Source organism: Bos indicus x Bos taurus, chromosome 19 (genome assembly GCF_003369695.1).
Source record: "Bos indicus x Bos taurus breed Angus x Brahman F1 hybrid chromosome 19, Bos_hybrid_MaternalHap_v2.0, whole genome shotgun sequence".
In the NCBI taxonomy this organism is placed as follows: domain Eukaryota; kingdom Metazoa; phylum Chordata; class Mammalia; order Artiodactyla; family Bovidae; genus Bos; species Bos indicus x Bos taurus.
The window spans coordinates 6,253,577-6,269,204 of NC_040094.1; the positions used below are offsets into that span (position 1 = coordinate 6,253,577).

The 15,628-nt window shown below is 39.0% G+C and overlaps 1 protein-coding gene across 6 annotated transcripts in view; it reads left to right on the forward strand.

The window, feature by feature from the left end:
* The window catches only part of STXBP4 (syntaxin binding protein 4), a 249,819-nt gene that overhangs the window by 137,928 nt on the left and 96,263 nt on the right, over window positions 1-15,628 (forward strand). For 5 of the 6 annotated variants that reach the window (XM_027516895.1, XM_027516894.1, XM_027516898.1 and 2 more), the window contains 3 exons: window positions 3,046-3,162; window positions 4,261-4,310; window positions 6,270-6,403. In XM_027516895.1, coding sequence (XP_027372696.1) covers window positions 3,046-3,162; window positions 4,261-4,310; window positions 6,270-6,403 — 301 coding nt within the window. The remainder of the gene's footprint in view (window positions 1-3,045; window positions 3,163-4,260; window positions 4,311-6,269; window positions 6,404-15,628) is intronic. The other variant, XM_027516897.1, reaches the window with a different exon arrangement.

The following is a 15,628-nucleotide window of genomic DNA, read 5'->3' on the forward strand; positions in this document are numbered from 1 at the left end:
CCATCTCATCCTCTGTCGTCCCCTTCTCTTCCTGCCTTCAGTCTTTCCCAACATCAGGGTCTTTTCAAATGAGTCAGCTCTTCGCATCAGGTGGACAAAAATATTGGAGTTTCAGCTTTAGTATCAGTCCTTCCAATGAACATCCAGGATTGATTTCCATTAGGATGGACTGCTTGGATCTCCTTGCTGTCCAAGGGACTCTCAAGAGTCTTCTCCAACACCACAGTTCAAAAGCATCAATTCTTCTGTGCTCAGCTTTCTTTATAGTCCAACTCTAACGATATTCTGTATTCAGTCACTTCAGTATGTCCAATCTCTGTAGGTCTGATCCTATAATTTGTTTCCTTCAGCTGACTTTTTATCCATAGTAGCTTATTTACTGAGGCCATCATCTTTTGATACATTAAATGTAGGAATTCTTTGATATCTGAATTTAGAAATTAACCCACTAAAGAAAGTTTGTGTTTGCTTTTACCAGTCAGGTAAAATTTAAACTAAATTTTCAGCTTATGAATGTACAGACCACATAAGTAATATAAATCCTGATCTCTAACCTGCGTGAGTGGTGCACTGGGGTCTACCATTCACCAGAGCCAAAATCAAGAGGTTTGTTTCTCCCTAATTTACCCATTAAAGTTCTCCTGTTTGTGCCTGATGAAACCCCAAACTAGAGGCCACCAAGAATCAGCAAATACCCTGAGATAAAGTTGTGCTCCACTGTACTCTCACTTCAGTGGGTTCAGGCAGCAATGCTGTTGCACGTCTTCATGAAATTCCTTTACTGTTCACGGCATTCTTTTACTTCTCCGCCAGCTCAGCTTCAAATTGGGTCATGCTACATTAAATATGTATGTGTATCTTCAGCATGTTGGATTATGCCACACTAACAGGGGTTTCTGTCAGCATCTGGTAAGCCATGTTGTCCAAAAAAGCCACCATAAGCTAACTAAAATGTGTTTTACTGTAACAATCAATAGAGTTATATGTGTGTGCTCAGTCACAGTCCAGCTCTTTGCAGCCCCATGGACTGTGGCCTGCCGTGGTCCTCTGTCCATGAATTTTCCAGGCAAGAATACTGGAGTGGGTTGCCATTCCCTACTCCAGGGGCTCTTCCAACCCAGGGATCAAACCCGCATCCCTTGCACCTTTTGTACTGGCAGGCAGATTCCTTACCCCTAGCCCCACATGGAAAGCCACTTTAGGGTTCAGTTCAGTTCAGTTCAGTCACTCAGTCGTGTCCGACTCTTTGCGACCCCATGAATTGCAGCTCGCCAGGCCTCCCTGTTCATCACCAACTCCCGAAGTTCACTGAGACTCACGTCCATCGAGTCAGTGATGCCATCCAGCCATCTCATCCTCTGTCGTCCCCTTCTCCTCCTGCCCCCAATCCCTCCCAGCATCAGAGTCTTTTCCAATGAGTCAACTCTTCGCATGAGGTGGCCAAAGTACTGGAGTTTCAGCTTTAGCATCATTCCTTCCAAAGAAATCCCAGGGCTGATCTCCTTCAGAATGGACTGGTTGGATCTCCTTGCAGTCCAAGGGACTCTCAAGAGTCTTCTCCAACACCACAGTTCAAAAGCATCAATTCTTCGCTGCTCAGCCTTCTTCACAGTCCAACTCTCACATCTATACATGGCCACAGGAAAAACCATAGCCTTGACTAGACGAACCTTTGTTGGCAAAGTAATGTCTCTGCTTTTGAATATGCTATCTAGGTTGGTCATAACTTTCCTTCCAAGGAGTAAGCATCTTTTACTTTCATGGCTGCAGTCACCATCTGCAGTGATTTTGGAGCCCAGAAAAATAAAGTCTGACACTGTTTCCCCTGTTTCCCCATCTATTTCCCATGAAGTGATGGGACCAGATGCCATGGTCTTCGTTTTTTGAATGTTGAGCTTTAAGCCAACTTTTTCCACTCTCCACTTTCACTTCATCAAGAGGCTTTTGAGTTCCTCTTCACTTTCTGCCATAAGGGTGGTGTCATCTGCATATCTGAGGTTATTGAGATTTCTCCCGGCAATCTTGATTCCAGCTTGTGCTTCCTCCAACCCAGCGTTTCTCATGATGTACTCTGCATAGAAGTTAAATAAGCAGGGTGACAATCTACAGCCTTGACATACTCCTTTTTCCTATTTGGAACCAGTCTGTTGTTCCATGTCCAGTTCTAACTGTTGCTTCCTGACCTGCATACATAGCTCTATTCCTAAGATGTGGTCTTACTGTGGTCTCAATTGAGGATCCAGGGTGTTCAGATAAGCTTCTCTTCTCTAATTGGTCAAACACCAATGACTTACAGCCAAATGTAAACTTCAGAACCTCTGTTTAGCTTACATTCCACCATAGTGGACCAGCCTTTTAATGCCTGGCTGTGCATATGCATAGCTTAGAATCCTGCTAAAGACCAAGAGATACTTAGGTATAGTTTCGCAGCTTTTATTTTGTGTTGCTTCCTCTTATTTTCTACCATGCCCCACAGGTTTAGCCATCTCTAAATTTCAATTTTTGTTTCCTCATCTCAGTAAAACCCTATCTTCTTTTTAGACCCTCTTTCCCTATGCCATGTTTTGAAGACTTTAGACAAAAGGCCAGTCATGGAGCTTAACTTTCATGTTTTCAATCTCTCCAGAATCCCGATCTTTCATTGCCTGTTGCCCAAAATCTGAAAGCAATTGATTCGTATGCTTTTCCTGCTTTATTATTAATATTTTCTTATTGTAAAAAGACTAATAAAGTAGTAGTTATTCCCTCCTGTGTGGAAGGAGTAATATATAATCAATTTTATACTTTTCTTTGTGTGCCGTTTATCAATGTAGTTCCCTTCAACTTCAAATTTGCTTCATTGCTTGCTCTGAAGAAACTGAATTGGAACCCTGACAGCTGGTACAATGTTAAGCTTTTTCAGTAAAGTTATATGTAGCTTATATTATAAAATTTTCAGCATCCCTATGCAGTTTAACTTTTAAAAATATTGCAATTAGTTAAGTGACCCTCCAAATAAAAAGATATATACAATAAGAGAAAATCCCTTTTGATATTTCTGTCCAGGAAAGTGTTCAGGAGTTAAGAAAGAGAATCACAGTACTGGACTGCCAATTGCGAAAATCAGAAATGGCGCGGAAAACTTTTGAGGCATCCACTGAAAAGCTTCTCCATTTTGTAGAGGTAAATTTTCCTGTTACATCGCTTTATGTCCATTTTTAAGAAATGTGTAGACAACTGACATATAGATAAATGTCATGGTGTTTGTTGGCTAGTGAAACCTTCCCTGGGCTCAAAACAGCAATGCTGACTTCAGTTCACTTTAGTCAGTCAGTCATGTCTGACTCTTTGCGACCCCATGGACAGCTGCACACCAGGCCTCCCTGTCCATAACCAACTCCAGGAGTTTACTCAAACTCATGTCCATCGAGTCGGTGATGTCATCCAACCATCTCATCCTCTGTCGTCCCCTTCTCCTCCTGCCTTCAGTCTTTCCCAGCCTCAGGGTCTCTTCTAGTGAGTCAGTTGTTCGCATCAGGTGGCCAAAGTATTGGAGTTTCAGCTTCAACATCAGTCCTTCTAGTCAATATTCAGAACTGATTTCCTTTAGAATTGACTGGTTGGATCTCCTTGCAGTTCAAGGGACTCTCAAGATTTTAAATTGCTTAGATAATGAAAAGACTAGCTAACATACAGATTAAGAGAAATGATTGAGATAGAGTTATATGATCCTTAATATATGCTATGTTTTAATGAAAACTTTCTTAAAACTTTTGATACTAAGTAAACATTGGTTGATAAATGCTATGCTATGCTAAGTCACTTCAGTCGTGTCCAACTCTGTGCGACCCCATAGACAGCAACCTACCAGGCTCCCCCGTCCCTGGGATTCTCCAGGCAAGAACACTGGAGTGGGTTGCCATTTCCTTCTCCAGTGCATGAAAGTGAAAAATGAAAGTGAAGTCGCTCAGTCGTGTCGGACTCTTCGCGACCCCATGGACTGTAGCCTACCAGGCTCCTCCGTCCATGGGATTTTCCAGGCAAGAGTACTGGAGTGGGGTGCCATTGCCTTCTCCAAGTTGATAAATACCCTTACAGAAATATGTCTATGTATTATAATTCTGAGAATTGTATGTTAATGTAACTGATTTTTCTATGTATAACAAAAATACCTTTCTAATAATATGGGTGGAGGGGTTATAAATATTATTTAAACAAGAAAAAACATTTTAAAAAGCTATCAAAGTTACATATTGCCTTTACTGTTTTGTTTGTCTCTAGGCTATTCAAGATGTATTTTCTGATAATTCTGCACCTTTGTCAAATTTAAGGTAAGAAAATTCAAGTGCTTTCATCTGATACTTGTGGCTAAAATGCTAAAATCTCTTATAGCCTTGAGATAGTCAAAGCAATTTTTCCCTTTTATAAAGGATGCTACTAGCAATATACTTCTACTTCTAGCAACATGTGCTTGAAGAAACATAGGAAAACTTCACCCTTTACTGTGAAAGTAGCAGTTCAGTAAACAAAGATGATTCACTGTATTTTAGGTTTCCACATAGCATTTTTGAATTTAGAAAATGGCCTATGCTGGGGTATACCTTTTAACTGATTTTATTGTAATATTTCTTCAAGTGAAATCTGATGTTTTTATTGTTATCTCTTATCATCGGATTTCACTGCTTATGGTGCTGGCTTATGGGGCTTCCCTGGTGACTTTAAAGAATCCGCCTACCAATGCAGAAGACTCGAGTTTGATCCCTGGGTCAGGAAGATCCCCTGGAGAAGGAAATAGCAACCCACTCCAGTATTCTTGCCTGAGGAATCCTGTAGACAGAGGAGCCTGACAGGCTACAGTCCATGGGGTCACAAAAGAGTTGGACACAACTTAGTGACTAAACACCAACAATAGCAATATGCTGCTTATGATGTAAGATAATTATGTGAATTCCATGATGATTATTTTCAGTAAGGATGTTAAAATACTCAACAATTAATTCTCCTTTTATGGTTTAAACATGACCCCGACTTCTACCACCCAAGGTTTCATTGTGGCCTTGAATAATAATTCAAAAGTTTTGATATTAAAAATGACCTTTTAAAAGCCAGAGTCTGCTCTTGCAGATTCATGGAACAAAGGTAACTTTAAAAAGCAACATTAATATATATATAACTGAATCACTTTGCCTTATACTTGGAAGTTATTCAGTATTGTAAATCAACTTTATATCAGTTTTTTTTAAAAAAAAAAACCTTAAGCAGCTTTTACCACAGCTTGAAAAGTTAAAGGAGTTTAAAAGTTAAAGTTTAAAGGAGTAAAATTTGGCTCAGTCTTTTTAATACACTGTATCTTCTGTAGTGGATATTGGCCTTGGTCTTCTACACAGAAAGGCTCTGTATTTGAATTTGAGAATTAATGCCTTAGTTATTCCTTGTGAATTAATTCTGTCTTGCCTAGGAAGATGGATTATAAGTAATGATGCCTTTGTTGTCAGTTTAAAATTGTCTCTTTTCAAGTAAAAGTTTTAACATAATGGTAAAAGTAAAACCTTGCATTTTAATTGTATCAGAATTTCAGGTGAAATTTGCATTTTTTAAAAGTGGTATAAATGCTCTAGGCTGTTTTAGATTTAGGGACAGCAAATGGAAGAGATAATTTAAGAGATAATATCAGTAGCAAATTTAGTAGTAGAATTTATATTTAGTATTACTAATTCAGTTCAGTTCAGTCGCTCAGGCATGTCCAACTCTTTGCGACCCCATGAACCACAGCACGCCAGGCCTCCCTGTCCATCACCAACTCCCGGAGTTCACCCAAACTCATGTGCATTGAGTCGGTGATGCCATCCAGCCATCTCATCCTCTGTCGTCCCCTTCTCCTCCTGCCCCCAATCCCTACCAGCATCAGGGTCTTTTCCAATGAGTCAAGGTAGTAGTAAACGTATATTTGATGAATTTATGTTTAACTGTTTAATTTAAATGTCTACAAGACTAAATAAAAGGCTACATCATGTAATCCAAACAATGATTTAGGAGGAGCTGTCCTTCTATTCCTTCTCCTTATACATAAGGTCAACCTAATATTTTAAATATCCCTATTTATTATGTATTAAAGAATTAAAAACAAGTATTATTTTGTGAGCATCATTTCAGTTTATGACTATAAGAATACAGTGTTCTCAGAAATCAGAAATTTTCTGCAGTTTTTTAGCTAATAAGAATTCAGATTTAGCAAAGATAGATATTCTTCATTATGTAATAAGTTCAGCTTTATTTTCTTGCCCTCATAGTGAAAGAAGAGCTCTGTTAGCTTCCCAGACGTCCCTCACGCCATTGGGAAAGAACGGACACAACATCCCAGCAACACTGGCACTCGAGTCTAAGGAACTTGTTAAATCTGTCCGTGCCATACTTGATATGGATTGTAAGTTTTCTATACGTTTTCACTCTTTTAAAAATCACTTATTTAGCAAAACAAAAGAAGAAAATTTCACATTTGGTTGTTTACTCTTGTGAAATGTATTGATTTGCCTATGGTGAAATTGATAGCTCTTTGATAAAAACCTTAAAAGGTTTAATGCAACCAGTTGTAGGAGGAGAATATTTGTTTTATTTTAAGTGCTCAAAATGACTTCCAGCAGAAGATAGCTGGTTAAGACTTTTTTTTTTACCTCTACTTCCATCTAAAGGCTCTTTGAAATGGTATAATAAATTCTAAAAATAAATCCACAACAGCACTGGAGACCTGGAAGGGTGGAATCAACCTTGAGGGATTTTTTAATAGTATAGAACAGATGGAATAAGATTGAAGGTAAGGCCCAACTGAGCAAAAGACCCTAGAACACAATAAAGATGAATGACAAGGCTGCTGAAACATTAAATATAACTGTGAAAACCCCCTGGATCACAACCAGAGAAAATTGGGAACAAACCCTGGGGCAGTCAGCAGGGTAATTAATTACAGGGCTGCAGAAGAGCTGAAGCAGTTCCCTGCTCTTCAGAGCTGAGGGAACACTCTCTCAAGGAGCTGCATGTTCTGTCTTGGACGCCTCCAGCGCTCTCAGTGACCTCCACGCTGACAGGGAGATCCTTGGGGAAAGCTTCAGGATTGGACATTGCCATCCTTCCCTCTTCCTGTCTCCAGGCACTTGTTCCCCCAACATATGTTTGAACTTCCTTTTTATTGTCTGTTTTCTGTCTCTTTGCTTGGTGTCAGTCTATCTGCCACTTGTCTTTGTATTGGCCTTTTACATTTCTCTATTCCTCTAGTTTGTACTCGTAATCTCTATGCTAGGGACCAGATACACACACACACGCACACACACACACACGTAGCAAAAGTCTATGTTAATATACTAAAGAATTAAAAAATAACAAAAGAAAAAGTCTGTTTTAATCAAGTATTAAAATAGTAAGTAAATCGAATATTAAAGTAGTAAGTCATCTACTACCCAGGACTTTGAGTAAGTCCTGAGGAGTAGATGACTTGATTTAGTAAAATTAGGTAATATTCAAGACTCTTCCTGCAAAGTAACATTTGACTTTAAAACAATGCTATAGAGGATTGGAATCCATGCTTCTAAGAGTATTTGCTAAATTTTTGCAGTGAGCATTTTTTTATAATTTTGATTAACCTATTACATTATTTTTTTTTTTAATTTTATTTTATTTTTAAACTTTACAATGTTGTATTAGTTTTGCCAAATATAGAAATGAATCCATCACAGGTATACCTGTGTTCCCCATGCTGAACCCTCTTCTCTCCTCCCTCCCCATACCCTCCCTCTGGGTCGTCCCAGTGCACCAGCCCCAAGCATCCAGTACCGTGCATCGAACCTGGACTGGCGACTCGTTTCATACATGATATTATACATGTTTCAATGCCATTCTCCCAAATCTCCCCACCCTCTCCCTCTCCCACACAGTCCATAAGACTGATCTATACATCAGTGCCTCTTTTGCTGTCTCGTACACAGGGTTATTGTTACCATCTTTCTAAATTCCATATATATGCATTAGTATACTGTATTAGTGTTTTTCTTTCTGGCTTACTTCACTCTGTATAATAGGTTCCAGTTTCATCCATCTCTTTAGAACTGATTCAAATGTATTCTTTTTAATGGCTGAGTAATACTCCATTTTGTATATGTACCACAGCTTTCTTATCCATTCATCTGCTGATGGGCATCTAGGTTGCTTCCATGTCCTGGCTATTATAAACAGTGCTGCGATGAACACTGGGGCACACGTGTCTCTTTCCCTTCTGGTTTCCTCAGTGTGTATGCCCAGCAGTGGGATTGCTGGATCATAAGGCAGTTCTATTTCCAGTTTTTTAAGGAATCTCCACACTGTTCTCCATAGTGGCTGTACTAGTTTGCATTCCCACCAACAGTGTAAGAGAGTTCCCTTTTCTCCACACCCTCTCCAGCATTTATTGCTTGTAGACTTTTGGATCGCAGCCATTCGGACTGTGTGAAATGGTACCTCGTAGGGGTTTTGATTTGCATTTCTCTGATAATGAGTGATGTTGAGCATCTTTTCATGTGTTTGTTAGCCATCTGTATGTCTTCTTTGGAGAAATGTCTATTTAGTTCTTTGGCCCATTTTTTGATTGGGTCATTTATTTTTCTGGAGTTGAGCTGTAGGAGTTGCCTGTATATTTTTGAGATTAGTTGTGTGTCAGTTGCTTCATTTGCTATTATTTTCTCCCATTCTGAAGGCTGCCTTTTCACCTTGCTAATAGTTTCCTTTGTTGTGCAGAAGCTTTTAAGTTTAATTAGGTCCCATTTGTTTATTTTTGCTTTTATTTCCAATATTCTGGGAGGTGGGTCATAGAGGATCCTGCTGTGATGTATGTCGGAGAGTGTTTTGCCTCTGTTCTCCTCTAGGAGTTTTATAGTTTCTGGTCTTACGTTTAGATCTTTAATCCATTTTGAGTTTATTTTTGTGTATGGTGTTAGAAAGTGTTCTAGTTTCATTCTTTTACAAGTGGTTGACCAGTTTTCCCAGCACCACTTGTTAAAGAGATTGTCTTTAATCTATTGTATATTCTTGTCTCCTTTGTCAAAGATAAGGTGTCCATATGTGCGTGGATTTATCTCTGGGCTTTCTATTTTGTTCCATTGATCAATATTTCTGTCTTTGTGCCAGTACCATACTGTTTTGATAACTGTGGCTTTGTAATAGAGCCTGAAGTCAGGTAGGTTGATTCCTCCAGTTCCATTCTTCTTTCTCAAGATAGCTTTGGCTATTCGAGGTTTTTTCTTTTTCCATACAAATTGTGAAATTATTTGTTCTAGCTCTGGGAAGAATACTGCTGCTAGCTTGATAGGGATTGCATTGAATCTATAAATTGCTTTGGGTAGTGTACTCATTTTCACTATATTGATTCTTCCAATCCATGAACATGGTATATTTCTCCATCTATTAGTGTCCTCTTTGATTTCTTTCACCAGTGTTTTATAGTTTTCTATATATAGGTCTTTAGTTTCTTTAGGTAGATATATTCCTAAGTATTTTATTCTTTCTGTTGCAATGGTGAATGGAATTGTTTCCTTAATTTCTCTTTCTGTTTTCTCAGTATTAGTGTATAGGAATGCAAGGGATTTCTGTGTGTTGATTTTATATCCTGCAACTTTACTACAATCATTGATTAGTTCTAGTAATTTTCTGGTGGAGTCTTTAGGGTTTTCTATGTAGAGGATCATGTCATCTGCAAACAGTGAGAGTTTTAATTCTTCTTTTCCCATTTGGATTCCTTTTATTTCTTTTTCTGCTCTGATTGCTGTGGCCAAAACTTCTAAAACTATGTTGAATAGTAATGGTGAAAGTGGGCACCCTTGTCTTGTTCCTGAATTTAGAGTAAATGCTTTCAATTTTTCACCATTGAGGATAATGTTTGCTGTGGGTTTGTCATATATAGCTTTTATTATGTTGAGGCATGTTCCTTCTATTCCTGCTTTCTGGAGAGTTCTTATCATAAATGGATGTTGAATTTTGTCAAAGGCTTTCTCTGCATCTATTGAGATAATGATATGGCTTTTATTTTTCAATTTGTTAATGTGGTGTACTACACTGATTGATTTGCAGATATTGAAGAATCCTTGCATCCCTGGGATAAAGCCCACTTGGTCATGATCTTTTTAATGTGTTGTTGGATTCTGATTGCTAGAATTTTGTTAAGGATTTTTGCATCTATGTTCATCAGTGATATTGGCCTGTAGTTTTCTTTTTTTGTGGGATCTTTGTCAGGTTTTGGTATTAGGGTGATGGTGGCCTCATAGAATGAGTCTGGAAGTTTACCTTCCTCTGCAATTTTCTGGAAGAGTTTGAGCAGGATAGGTGTTAGCTCTTCTCTAAATTTTTGGTAGAATTCAGCTGTGAAGCCTTCTGGACCTGGGCTTTTGTTTGCTGGAAGATTTTTGATTACAGTTTCAATTTCTGTGCTTGTGATGGGTCTGTTAAGATTTTCTATTTCTTCCTGGTCCAGTTTTGGAAAGTTGTACTTTTCTAAGAATTTGTCCATTTCTTCCACGTTGTCCATTTTATTGGCATATAATTGTTGATAGTAGTCTCTTATGATCCTTTGTATTTCTGTGTTGTCTGTTGTGATCTCTCCATTTTCATTTCTAATTTTATTGATTTGATTTTTCTCCCTTTGTTTCTTGATGAGTCTGGCTAGTGGTTTGTCAATTTTATTTATCCTTTCAAAGAACCAGCTTTTGGCTTTGTTGATTTTTGCTATGGTCTCTTTTGTTTCTTTTGCACTTATTTCTGCTCTAATTTTTAAGATTTCTTTCCTTCGACTAACGCTGGGGTTCTTCATTTCTTCCTTTTCTAGTTGCTTTAGGTGTAGAGTTAGGTTATTTATTTGACTTTTTTCTTGTTTCTTGAGGTATGCCCGTATTGCTATGAACTTTCCCCTTAGGACTGCTTTTAAAGTGTCCCACAGGTTTTGGGTTGTTGTGTTTTCATTTTCATTCGTTTCTATGCATATTTTGATTTCTTTTTTGATTTCTTCTGTGATTTGTTGGTTATTCAGCAGCATGTTGTTCAGCCTCCATATGTTGGAATTTTTAATAGTTTTTCTCCTATAACTGAGATCTAATCTTACTGCATTGTGGTCAGAAAAGATGCTTGGAATGATTTCTATTTTTTTGAATTTACCAAGGCTAGATTTATGGCCCAGGATGTGATCTATCCTGGAGAAGGTTCCATGTGCACTTGAGAAAAAGGTGAAATTCATTGTTTTGGGATGAAATGTCCTATAGATATCAATTAGGTCTAACTGGTCTATTGTATTGTTTAACGTTTGTGTTTCCTTGTTAATTTTCTGTTTAGTTGATCTATCCATAGGTGTGAGTGGGGTATTCAAGTCTCCCACTATTATTGTGTTATTGTTAATTTCTCCTTTCATACTTGTTAGTATTTGTCTTACATATTGTGGTGCTCCTGTGTTGGGTGCATATATATTTATAATTGTTATATCTTCTTCTTGGATTGATCCTTTGATCATTATGTAGTGACCTTCTTTGTCTCTTTTCACAGCCTTTGTTTTAAAGTCTATTTTATCTGATATGAGTATTGCTACTCCTGCTTTCTTTTGGTCCCTATTTGCATGGAAAATATTTTTCCAGCCCTTCACTTTCAGTCTGTAGTGTCCCCTGTTTTGAGGTGGGTCTCTTGTAGACAACATATGTAGGGGTCTTGTTTTTGTATCCATTCAGCCAGTCTTTGTCTTTTGGTTGGGGCATTCAACCCATTTACGTTTAAGGTAATTACTGATAAGTATGATCCCGTTGCCATTTACTTTATTGTTTTGGGTTCGAGTTTATACACCGTTTTTGTGTTTTCTGTCTAGAGAATATCCTTTAGCATTTGTTGGAGAGCTGGTTTGGTGGTGCTGAATTCTCTCAGCTTTTGCTTGTCTGAGAAGCTTTTGATTTCTCCTTCATATTTGAATGAGATCCTTGCTGGGTACAATAATCTGAGCTGTAGGTTATTTTCTTTCATCGCTTTAAGTATGTCTTGCCATTCCCTCCTGGCTTGAAGAGTTTCTATTGAAAGATCAGCTGTTATCCTTATGGGAATTCCCTTGTGTGTTATTTGTTGTTTTTCCCTTGCTACTTTTAATATTTGTTCTTTGTGTTTGATCTTTGTTAATTTGATTAATATGTGTCTTGGGGTGTTTCGCCTTGGGTTTATCCTGTTTGGGACTCTCTGGGTTTCTTGGACTTGGGTGATGATTTCCTTCCCCATTTTAGGGAAGTTTTCAACTATTATCTCCTCAAGTATTTTCTCATGGTCTTTCTTTTTATCTTCTTCTTCTGGAACCCCTATGATTCGAATGTTGTAGCATTTAATATTGTCCTGGAGGTCTCAGAGATTGTCCTCATTTCTTTTAATTCGTTTTTCTTTTATCCTCTCTGATTCGTTTATTTCTACCATTCTATCTTCTAATTCACTAATCCTATCTTCTGCCTCTGTTATTCTACTATTTGTTGCCTCCAGAGTGTTTTTAATTTCATTTATTGCATTATTCATTATATATTGAGTCTCTTTTATTTCTTCTAGGTCCTTGTTAAACCTTTCTTGCATCTTCTCAATCTTTGTCTCCAGGCTATTTATCTGTAATTCCATTTTGATTTCAAGATTTTGGATCAATTTCACTATCATTATTCGGAATTATCGGGTAGATTCCCTATCTCTTCCTCTTTTGTTTGGTTTGGTGTGCATTTATCCTGTTCCTTTATCTGCTGGGTATTCCTCTGTCTCTTCATCTTGTTTAAATTGCTGAGTTTGGGGTGTCCTTTCTGTATTCTGGCAGTTTGTGGAGTTCTCTTTATTGTGGCGTTTCCTTGCTCTGTGTGGGTTTGTACAGATGGCTTGTCAAGGTTTATTTGGTTAGGGAAGCTTGTGTTGGTGTTCTGGTGGGTGGAGCTGTATTTCTTCTCTCTGGGGTGCAATGAAATGTCCAATAATGAGTTATGGGATATCTGTGGTTTTGGGGTGACTTTGGGCTGCCTGTATCTTGGAGCTCAGGGCTGCGTTCCTTGCTGCTGGAGAATTTGCTTGGTATGTCTTGCCCTGAAACTTGTTTCACTCAGAGAGGCTTACAGCATTATATGGAGAAGAGAAGAGTGAGGAGGGAGTTAGAGGTGACCCGAATGAGATGAGGTGGAATCAGTAGAGGAGAGAGTGGTCTATTCAGTAATCTCTTCCTTATGTGCACTCCACAACTGGATCGCTCAGAGTTGTTCACAGAGTTATACCGAGAAGAGAAGAAGGAAGAAGGTGGCAGAGGTGGCCAGGAGGATAAATGGGGGGAATGAAAAGGAGGGAGACAGATCCAGCCAGTAATCAGTTCCCTAAGTGTTCTCCACCGTCTGGAACACACAGAAATTCACAGAGTTGGGTAGAGTAGAGAGGGGTTAGGGAGGAGACACAGGCGACCTGGTGGAGAAAAAGGAGAGTCCAAAGGGAGAGAGAGCAGTTAAGCCAGTAATCTCGCTCCCTAGTGAAAAATGGGTACTGAAGATTGGGTTCTTAAAGGTACAAAATTGGTAACAAATACATAAAAGCAAAAATTTAAAATCTAGAGTAGAGTTTGGAATTTCAAAAATACGATGTTAAAGAAAAGAAGAAGGAAAAGAAAGAGAGAAAAAACGAACAAACACAAACAAGGTCGCAAAAATTATAAAGAAAATATAGGTACAAAATTGATAACTAATACCAAAAAGCAAAAGTTAAAAATCTAGAGTAGAGTTTGGAATTTCAAAAATACAATGTTAAAAAAAAAAAGAAGAAAAAGAAAGAGAGAGAAAAAAAAACAAACAGGAACAAACAAAGTCGCATAAATTATCAAAAAAAAAAAAAATACAGGTACAAAATTGATAACAAATACCAAAAAGCTAAAATTAAAAATCTAGAGTAGAGTTTGGAATTTCAAAAATACAATGTTAAAGAAAAGAAGGAAAAAAAAAGGTCAAAAAAATTATTAAAAAAAATATATATGAAGTTTGCTTTAAAGAAAAGAAAAATAGGGTCTTCTTTTTTTTTTGCAAAGTAATCGGTTATAAAAGTGGAAATTAAAGGAATAATAGAGGACTTAAAAATTGTTTTTAATTTAAAAAAATAATTTAAAAAAAAAGAAAGAAAGAAAGAATAATCGTACAAATAGTAACAATATATCTAGGACTTTCTCTGGTTTTGTTTTGAGTATTGTGGGTTCAGTTCATTTTTGGCTAGTTCCTTGGTCTGACTTACATTTCTCAAGATCTATAGGCCCCTTCCTATGTAGTTGGTAGTAACCACAGGGTTTTAATCTATTGCCTGTAGCCTCCAAGGCGTTTCCCTCTGTTATAGCTTCTTCTGTTTGCTGGTCTCTTCAGTGTCTGGTTTCTGCCCGGACACAAAGGGTACAGTGGAGGACACTTTTTTTTTTTTTTAAGGCTCACTTATTCAGTGACGCTGAGGGGAGGGAGGTAGGGAGGGATGCTGCAAACAAATAACACTGGCGTGTGCTCGCAGTGCCTCAGCCACACTGGGTCTGCCCCCTGTTCACGGCGCGTGTAGCCTCTCTGCCCACGCTGCTCAGGCTCTAGGTTGCTCCGCTGGGAACCATCCGTGGCCGGCCCTGGGCTGCCTGTACTTCCCAGGTCCAAGCCGCTCAGGTTCAGGCACTCGGGTAGTTCTCAGAGGCGCAGACTCTCGGTTGGGCCTGCGTTTTGTGCACTTCCCAGATCCGAGCAGCTCAGGTGATGAGGTGTTTGGCGGGCGCGATTGCTTCGACTTATCGCCTCCCCGCCACTCGGTTATCTAGGTGTGCACCGGCACACCTTCTCAGGGAGATGTTGACCGTCCAGACCCCCAAGAAGTTTTAGTTAGCAAAGAAGCCTGCTTACAGTTTTATAGATAATGTCTCTCTGGGGCTGCGATTGTCCCCTTCCGGCTCTGGCTGCCTATCACCGGAGGGGGACGGTCTGCCACCGGCTATCTCTGTTCAGTCCTTTGTTCCATGCTCGGGCCTGGCGGTGTCATAGGTTAGGGCTGGCTTTTCACGTGGAAGATATCCCACAGTCTGGTTTGCTAGCCCAAATTATTTCTCTCAGATAGCGCTCGGGGTATTCAGGCCAGATTCTTGCGATGCAGCCCGCGCCGCGCCTCCCTGCCCAGCCCCCACTTGCTAATGGCGTGTGCAGGCGTCTGTGCTGCTTCTCCGCTGGGGGATTTACTGTAGGGCTCGCAATGTGCAGGTTTTAATTGTTTATTTATTTTTCCTCCCTGTTATGTTGCCCTCTGTGCTTCCAAGGCTCGGCACAGATTCGGCAGTGAGAAGGTTTCCTGGTGTTTGGAAACTTCTCTTTTTAAGACTCCCTTCCCGGGACGGAACTCTGTCCCTCCCTCTTTTGTCCCTTTTTTTGTCTTTTATATTTTTTCCTACCTCCTTTCGAAGACTTGGGTTGCTTTTCTGGGTGCCTGATGTCCTCTGCCAGCATTCAGAAGTTGTTGTGTGGAATTTACTCGGCGTTTAAATGTTCTTTTGATGAATTTGTGAGGGAGAAAGTGTTCTCCCCGTCCTACTCCTCCGCCATCTTAGCTCCTCCTTCACATTTTTTTTAATTAAATGTATTTTAGAAACCCTGTAAGA